At 41.9% G+C, this 9,274-nt stretch overlaps 1 protein-coding gene across 1 annotated transcript; it reads left to right on the forward strand.

The window, feature by feature from the left end:
- Window positions 1-1,363: 1,363 nt before the first annotated feature.
- On the forward strand, window positions 1,364-6,097 carry LOC110507631 (acidic leucine-rich nuclear phosphoprotein 32 family member E). The gene is made up of 7 exons (XM_021587748.2): window positions 1,364-1,591; window positions 2,813-2,962; window positions 3,200-3,322; window positions 3,437-3,596; window positions 3,707-3,742; window positions 3,862-3,977; window positions 4,361-6,097. Exons 1-7 carry the CDS (start codon window positions 1,538-1,540, stop codon window positions 4,484-4,486), a joined length of 765 nt encoding a protein of 254 aa, XP_021443423.1. The 5' UTR covers window positions 1,364-1,537; the 3' UTR covers window positions 4,487-6,097.
- The last annotated feature ends 3,177 nt before the right edge of the window (window positions 6,098-9,274 follow it).

A 9,274-nucleotide genomic window follows, 5' to 3' on the forward strand; every position in this document is an offset into this window, starting at 1 on the left:
TAATGTATTTATATTGAACATTTTCATAGAGTCAAAATGTGGATTATACATTACATGTATTATAGCGGAACACGCTATATATCTAACGCTGTGTTTTTAACCAATTTGGAAGGTGGTATTTACCACATACTGGGAAAACTCTATAGTGAACAAAAATATAAACCCATATTTCATGAGCTGAAATAAAAGATCCCAGAATTTTTCCATATGCACAAAAAGCTTATTTCTCAAATTTTGAGCACAAATTTGGTCACACAGTGGACATTTCTCCTCCTGACAGATGTGGCATATCAAGAAGCAGATTAAACAGCATGATCATTACACAGGCACACCTTGTGCTGGGGACAATAAAACGCAACACAATGCCGCAGATGTCTCAAGTTTTGAGGGAGGGTGCAATCGGCATGCTGACTGCAGGAATGTCCACCAGAGCTGTTGCCAGAGAATTGAATAACTCATTTTTCTAAAAACGTATTTTGATTGTCTGGGCCTGGCTCAGCCTCCGACAGCAAGGCACTACAGAGGGTAGTGCGTACGGTCCAGTACATCACTGGAGCCAAGCTTCCTGCCATCCAGGACCTCTAGACCAGGCGGTGTCAGAGGAAGGCCCTAAAAATGGTCAAAGACTCCAGCCACCCTAGTCATAGACTGTACTTTCTGCTAACGCATGGCAAGCGGTACCGGAACGCCAAGTCTTGGTCCAAGAGGCTCCTAAACAGCTTCTACCCCCAAGACATAAGACTCCTGAACATCTAATCAAATGGCGACTCAGACTACTCAGCTACTCAGACTCATTGCACTGCTGCTACTCTCTGTTATTATCTATGCATAGTCACTTTAATAACTCTACCTACATGTACATAGTACCTCAATTACCTTGACTCACCGGTGCCCCCACACATTGACTCTGTACCAGTACCCCTGTATATAGACTTGCTATTGTTATTTTGCTGCTGCTCTTTAATTATTTGTAACTTTTATTCTTATTCTTTTTTTCTGTAATTATTATTATTTTTAACTGCATTGTTGGTTAGGGCTTGTAAGTAAGCATTTCGGCGCATGTGACAAATACAATTTGATTTGAAACTACTTAACTAGAAATGACCACTTTCCCCACTTGGTTATGAACACAGCATTATATCAACTGTCGATACTTGATAATGGCGCCAATGAGAACAAAGAGGGGGCGTATCCTAAGTTTAAAAGTGCGGTATTAATCATCTCATTGGTTGACTTGTATTAAATGACCACGCAATCTTGACCAATTACAACTACCACCAAGCCATATTATGTAAAGTGGGGCGGTCCCTGTTGAATGGCGCATAGCTGGCCCAATAGCATGATTAAAAACAGAAAAACGTAATATTCATGTTGACGAAGGCGTGTCTTAGAAAGGGGGCTGGGTGCGAGGTAACATGGTGGTTTGGTTATCGCCTATCAGCCATAGACAGAAGAAGGTTGGAGTGACTGAACGCTTGAGTGGTCGGCTTTTTATTTTCATTTTTCCTTTGATTTTGTGCTTTCGTTTGTCTTCAAAATGGAGATGGAGAAGAGGATCAGTTTGGAGTTGAGGAACAAGACCCCAGCCGAGGTATAGTATTACGTCTTTATTTATTTATTTCCCAATGCATTTTGTGAAGGATGACGACTCAACCATGGTGGATGCGAAATGACGAAGCTTGATACTCTTTAGCTTGCTAATTTATAGTATACAACTGATGTGCCAACAAAATATCTGATAATAAATCACATATGGGTGGTTACCACAACGAGGATGCGATAGAAATCGATTCGGAATCAAATGGAATCAGAACCTTGATGGTGGCGCGACTTGCTCTGGCTGAGCTAGCGCTACCAAGGACATCAGCTAGGCCAATGCTGGCTAGCTAGACTCCTAACCGGTAACGTTAGTTAGTTAATGGAGTTCAAGTTTTCCCAACCCAAATAATGGCGATGTTAAGAATTATCAAACACTATTGGTAGCCTATATGGACTTTAGTAGCCTAGCTAGTTAGCCAGCAATGCCCTATAATAAATTATCCTTGGATTTGCTAGCGTAGAGCCGACCAGCTCCACGAGTTGTTTTGAAAAACACAATGGAGTTGTTTGCGCATACTGAATAGAAGTGGCTTGTGTGAAAGTAGTGTTTGTTTAGTATTTTAAACAGCGAGCTAACTGAGTTTGCCTTCTCCGCAAATACAAGGTTATCAATCACATAGGTACATATTGTAACTACCCGTCTTTGGAATGCATTTCATGCAACCTATGCGCCCGCGTGGCGTTTTGCAAGGTAAAGTTGTGCAGAATGCCGCCCGTCGTGCTGATAAGTACTTTGTAGCCTTGCGTTCTTTAACACTTCTTCGTGCATCAAATGTTGCATCGGTTGATTTTAAGTTCTATGAAAGTGTTGGCCAATTGCTATACGCTGAGCCGTTGACTTTGTAAGGGGTATGAATAGCACATGATCAATTTGAACCTCACCAAGATACGTTACTTTATGGTTAGCTAACTACGTCCGCTAGTGTTACTTTGTAACGTTAGTTTGCTATAGTTCCCGCGACAGTAACAATTAATGACTTATCTGGCTTGGGATAGTGGCCGCGCGCACTCTGATCATGAGCTAACTTTAGTATGATGAGGGGGAGTTGCAGGCAGGAAGGATGTTGACATTCTCTAGCGTAGTTCAAAACGAATACTAGTATGCTACGTCATTTATTCATATTCTCTATTTCTTGCACAATATAGCAACACGTTCATAAAAACAAACTCAATGATTCTGTATCATTTACCAGTAATTCAAATTGTTCCACAGGTGGCTGAGCTGGTGGTGGACAACTGTCGGTCCAGTGATGGAGAGGTGGAAGGGCTGTCAGATGACTACAAGGAGCTGGAGTTCCTCAGCATGGTCAACGTGGGGCTCACCTCCCTGGCTAAGCTGCCCTCCCTGCCAAAACTGCTCAAGGTGAGCATCTTCGGTCCAAGATCCTATTTTGCCACTGGTCATGGAGAGGTCAAGATGGTTCACCCACATAAAAAATAAACATGTAATGCAAGTAAAAAATGTATTAATCCGTCTAGCCACATACTATAGTAGACAAGTGGACGACGCATAAGATATTAAGCATTTTTTTGTCTATGTACTATATGATACTTGCCAACGTAGTATTTTTTCAGATGAATCAATATCTGTCCTCTTCAGCTGGAGATCAGTGATAACATGATCGTTGGAGGTCTGGACCAGCTGTCTGAGAAGTGTCCCAACCTGACGTATCTCAACCTGAGCGGCAACAAGATCAAGGAGCTCAGCACTGTGAAGCCTCTGGTAAGGGAACCTCCATAAACACACCTGGTAGACCCAACAAAGTACATTCCACTAAATGGATTCCAATCACAGTCATTATTACAGAATCTTAACAGCATCACATTGTGATTGCAGAAAAACCTGAAGAACCTGAAGAGTCTGGACCTGTACAGCTGTGAGATCACCACTCTGGAGGACTACAGGGAGAGTGTCTTTGAGCTGCTGCCCCAGGTCACCTTCCTGGACGGCTATGACCACGAAGACAACGAGGTGCCAGACTCCGAGGCTGACGATGGTGAGCAACGACTGGGATGGGATGTGCTGAGGGTGGAAGGAAAGACTTGAGGCGTGTGCCCTTGTCCTAGAGCATTACAAAGAATTAACCCAATGTTGTCCTCCCCACAGATGACAACGAGGGGCTAGACTCAGAGGCTGATGATGGTGAGCAACACAGGGCTGGGAGGGGACGGACTGAGGAAAGGCTGGGAGGATAAACTTAAGACATGTGCCTTTGTCCTAGACCATTACAAAGAATTAACCCAATGTTATCCTCCCCACAGATGACGAGCACACAGCTGGCCCCACCAGAGATGGGGATGACGATGATGATGAGGATGATGAGGGTTCCGAAGGCGAAGAGGTGGGACTGTCCTACCTGATGAAGGATGGCATTCAGGTAATCATTCATCAAACCCGTGTGCAGCCAACAGTGTCTCTTAGAGGATACACATGAGACAGTGTATAGTCCAAGTCTCTTAGAGGAGACACACCATTTATTTCCTGATTCTACACGTTGATAGAAAGCTATTGATTGGTGGTGTTGACAGAAAGAGGATGTTTCAGATCTTCGGGGATGGGAGTATTTTCAACCTATGTTCCGTTTCCCCTTAACATTGAAGTAGGGACTCCGCTCAGGTATATTTCTACACCGGCTACGTTCGGTTAGGGGATTACCGCGGCCTTACCTGCTGCTTTCTAGCCGTTGGTATGTTGGGTCTAAAATACCTACAGGAAAAGAGAACTCCCAGTCATGTTGATTGAAATGTTCTCTGGCCCTAGGATGAGGAAGATGATGATGACTATGTTGAAGAGGAGGAGGAAGAGGATGGAGTAGGAGTCCAGGGAGAGAAAAGGAAGAGGGATGCAGAGGATGAGGGAGATGACAGCGATGGAGATGACGATTAGCCCCTCCTGTAACCGAGCATGGGATCACAACTAGGCTAGAACAACAGGAACAGGAAATAGTTTGTGAATTTTTTTTTTTGTATACCATAGATATTACTGTAGAATCTAAATGTTTTTAATTTGTTTTGTAAATGTTCCATATAAAAAGAAAAGCGGGTTAGAATTATAAAATGGAATGTGGTTTTGAAACATGACATGTGGGGAGGGGCTATAGCATTCAGACAAGGTGATGTTTAACTCTGGTGAGAAGTTGTAGCGGCCCATTTCAAGTCCATCTGGTTGTGATTGTCTCCTATGCCATGTTCTCCCAAGACTTTAGTTGTCAAGCGAAAAGCTCCATGTGCTGTCTGGTTGGCTCATAGTAAGGTTTATATGGGAGGAGCTATAGGAGGACAGGCTCATTGTTCTGGCTTAAAATGTAACATTTATTTAACTAGGCAAGTCAGTTAAGAACAAATATTTATTTACAATGACGGCCAACCCCTAACCCGGACAATGCTGGGCCAATTGTGCGCCACCCTACGGGACTCCCAATCGTAGCCGGTTGTGATACAGCCTGGAATTGAACCACGGTCTGTAGTTACGACTCTAGCACTGATATGCAGTGCCTTAGACCTCTGTGCCACTCGGGTATCAACCACATCAAACATACGGAAACCACACGTTTGACTCGGTTCCATTTCAGCCATTACAATCCTCCTGTAGCTCCTCCCACCAGCCTCCACTGGTTTACAGGTGGCCAACGAGTACTGTTTAACAGTGACCCGGGCAAAAAATAACCTTAGTGAGTCGTTAGCCCCTCCTATCTGTTCACCTACACTATATGTACCCGCTGTATTGTAGGGATTGCTGACTGTTTCCTAAGTACTTTGTTTAGGACCTGGGATTTGATACCTTTAAAGTTTGTCTGATCACGGTGTCATCAATTCACTTCTAATTCCACAAACAGCCGATTTGTAAGTTTTTTTTAAATTGTTTTTTTTTTATGTATTGTGCTAGGGCTGCAGATGACTCTGGGTGATGTAGTTTTCACATCTCTGGGTAATGTAGTTTTCAGGTCTCTTAATCTAGCTCTGATCGTCATCAAAGAAGCCCTAGAGGTGGGTTTAAAGAGCTAATTCGTATTCAGGCTACACGGAGGTAATTTTGGACCAGTTTAGTCACATTCTAAAGCTCAGGTGGACCCAATCTCTCAGAAGGACCTGGTGATAAGCAGGAACACAGTTAATGGTCTCTTCTGTCCTGAATCCAACTTGGTACCCTGGACTTCTGTCATATCCCAATGAAAGAAAAAAAAAATCTGTCTCCTTTTTGTTTGTTTGCAGTTTTATGGTTTTACTGTGCAAGGATTTTAAACTTGTATGACTATGTAAATAGACCTTTTATCTTTTCTGTGTAGTATTTGCTTGTTTTTTTGTGTTTTTTTTAACATGCAATATCTGTCCTTTTTTTATTTTTAATAAACACAAAGCACATGTCAGGATGTAAAGCTTCAGACCCCGACGCTCAACATTGGTTTATTTTTTTGGCCTCAGCTGTTGAGAAAGTCATGTTTTGGAATTTATGTTAATTAATCTTCTGAAGTGTTTTTAAATAAAAAAATTAATTCTGTTAATTCTTATGTTAACTTTTTTCCATCAAGTTATTTAATGGGCGTAGTACTAACTTTGACCCTCCAGATTAATAACAGTGTTTCTGGTCACGGGTCAGTTTTATTCCGATATCTAATGGATGTGTAACCCACCAGTAGGTCTGAACTCTGAAGAGAGGCCAGTTGAAGACATGAACCAGGTGGTGGTGCTATAGCCCGCAGTTTAACATTGAAGGCCCAGAAACCTAAATCCTCGCAACATTCAGCACTGACACTTCATTATGTTTTGCATTGGATTTGGGTGCTGAATGAAACCTAAAAGCCCCAAATATATATATATTTTTTTAAAGAACATAGCTAGCCGTAATTTTAATCAGGTAATTTTTTTTAAATGAGGTTTTACGTTTCAATTGGCAATCAGCATTTGAAGCTAACAATGCATTCCCCTTGTTTTGGTAAAAAGCTGAGGGATGGGGTTGGAGAAATGGCACACCTCAAATTCATACAAAGCTAAGGATCATCCATAATATCCTAATATAGTTTTGTTAATAAGCATTGAAAAACAATCTATTTTGGGTTCCGATGGGTACGACAGTTGAACTAAGCTCATGAGTCATAGGTTATATTTAAGCAATAAGGCCAGAGTTATGGTATATGGCCAATATACCACTAAGGGCTGTTAGGTGTGATGCAACGTGGAGGTGCCTTATTGCTATTATAAACTGGTTAAAGTAATTAGAGCAGTTAAAAAAAAGTACATTCTGAAACAGGTGTCATCTTTTTACCAAACCACAGGAAGATTGTTCAATTGTTTTCATGTTGCACAGCACGTGTTTGTTTTGATAAAATCAGATTTTGTGTTTTAGACAATCATATGGGGGGGTCAAACAACATTAGGAGGGCTAGCTTGGAACTGCCGAAACTGGATTTTAAAAGAACTAATTTAAACTCTGAAAGACTGCAAAAGCGGGCGGTTATTCCAGGCCCAGCGCCATCGCTGGGCTGTGGCAGCAAACGATTCAGCAGGCTACTGGCATTACAGTATAAAAGCTTTGTTGGCATAACTTTTATACACAACTTTTGGAGAGAGAAGATGCTCTACAGGAATGTTAGAGTCCATCCATGTCATCTTGGTGCCCGGGCCCTTTCTCTCGCATTTCAAGGCCGCGTTGAGACAGTGATTTATCAGTGACCCAAGCCCTGCTCAGATAATCCCTACTATTGTGTTGCTGAGTTGTCGTAGTGCTGCTGAAAATGTACATTTTCCCAGGGGTGTTGGCAGTCACAATGTAAGTAACCAAATGTATGTTACTCTAAATGCTTCTGTCAATCCGACAGCTATTGTCAGCAGTAATCATGTGCCTATGAACCTGAGTTATACTGTTAGCACTGAGACATTTTGCCATAGCAAAAAGCCCACTGAACAGTGAACCCTGCACTATCAGTTCTAATATAAATATCGCTGTGATGTCTTCCTCTGATAAGAATCCCAGTAAAGCAATGCAAACAATCAAGATTCCCAGAAAAGTGCAAAAAATGTCCCACATTAACATATGTATCCTAAGAAACAAGGTTAATGAAATCAACTTGCTAACAACAGAAAGCATTCATATACTGACTATATCTGAAACTCACTTAGATCATTCCTTTGATGATACAGTGGTAGCAAGCAATACATGGTTATAACATCTACAGAAGAGACAGAAATGGCAAGAGAGATATTGCTATTGATATTCAGAGTCATATTCCTATAAAGCCTAGAGAGGATCTCATGTCAAATGCTGTTGAAGTAATATGGCTACAAGTTCACCTGTACCTCAAAGTTACCTCTGCTGCAAAGTATAAGTTCATTAGAGTTACCAACCTCAGAAATTGCAGCCCAAATAAATACTTCACGGAGTTCAAGTACCGTGCTGCTGCTCCAGTTTCAACTCTTCTGCCTTATTATTATTCGACCATGCTGGTCATTTATGAACATTTGAACATCTTGGCCATGTTCTGTTATAATCTCCACCCGGCACAGCCAGAAGAGGACTGGCCACCCCACATAGCCTGGTTCCTCTCTAGGTTTCTTCCTAGGTTTTGGCCTTTCTAGGGAGTTTTTCCTAGCCACCGTGCTTCTACACCTGCATTGCTTGCTGTTTGGGGTTTTAGGCTGGGTTTCTGTACAGCACTTTGAGATATCAGCTGATGTACGAAGGGCTATATAAATACATTTGATTTGATTTGATTCAAGTAACAGACACATCTCAACATCAACTGTTCAGAGGAGACTGCGTGGATCAGGCCTTCATGGTTGAATTGCTGCAAAGAAACCACTACTAAAGGATAAGAATAAGAGACTTGTTTGGGCCAAGAAACACAAGCAATGGACATTAGACCGGTGGAAATCTGTCCTTTGGTCTGATGAGTCTAAATTTGAGATTTTTGGTTCCAACCGCCATGTCTTTGTGAGACGAAGAGTAGGTGAATGGATGATCTCCGCATGTGGGGTTCCCACCGTGAAGCATGGAGGAGGAGGTGTTGTGGTGTGGGGGTGCTTTGCTGGTGACACTGTCTGATTTATTTAGAGTTCAAGGCACACTTAACCAGCATGGCTACTACAGCATTCTGCAGCGATACGCCATCCCTTCTGGTTTGCAGTTAGTCAGACTATCATTTGTTTTTCAACAGGACAATGACCCAACACACCTCAAGGCTGTGTAAGGGCTATTTGACCAATAAGGAGAGTGATGGAGTGCTGCATCAGATGACCTGGCCTCCACAATCACCCGACCTCAACCCAATTGAGACGGTTTGAGATGAGTTGGACTGCAGAGTGAAGGAAAAGCAGCCAACAAGTGCTCAGCATATGTGGGAACTCCTTCAAAACTGTTGGAAAATAATTCCAGGTGAAGCTTGTTGAGAAAATGCTACTTAGACGAATCTAAAATACTTTTTTGCTTACTACATGATTCCATATGTGTTATTTCATAGTTTTGATGTCTTCACTATTATTCTACAATGTAGAAAATAGTAAAAATAAAGAAAAACCCTTGAATGAGTAGGTGTGTCCAAACCTTTGACTGGTACTGTATATAATATTATATACACTGAGTATACAAAACATTAAGAACACCTGCTCTTCCAGACGTAGACTGACCAGGTGAAGCCAGGTGAAAGATATTATCCCTTATTGATGCAACTTGTTACATCCA

Source organism: Oncorhynchus mykiss, chromosome 2 (assembly GCF_013265735.2).
Source record: "Oncorhynchus mykiss isolate Arlee chromosome 2, USDA_OmykA_1.1, whole genome shotgun sequence".
NCBI classification, from domain to species: Eukaryota; Metazoa; Chordata; class Actinopteri; order Salmoniformes; family Salmonidae; genus Oncorhynchus; species Oncorhynchus mykiss.

Bases quoted from the DNA above. Each gene is read 5' to 3' on its own strand.
- LOC110507631 (XM_021587748.2), top strand. From the start codon at position 1,538: ATGGAGATGGAGAAGAGGATCAGTTTGGAGTTGAGGAACAAGACCCCA. The intron at 1,592-2,812 runs GTATAGTATTAC...ATTGTTCCACAG, and splicing joins GGAACAAGACCCCAGCCGAG to GTGGCTGAGCTGGTGGTGGA. The intron at 3,323-3,436 runs GTAAGGGAACCT...TTGTGATTGCAG, and splicing joins TCAGCACTGTGAAGCCTCTG to AAAAACCTGAAGAACCTGAA.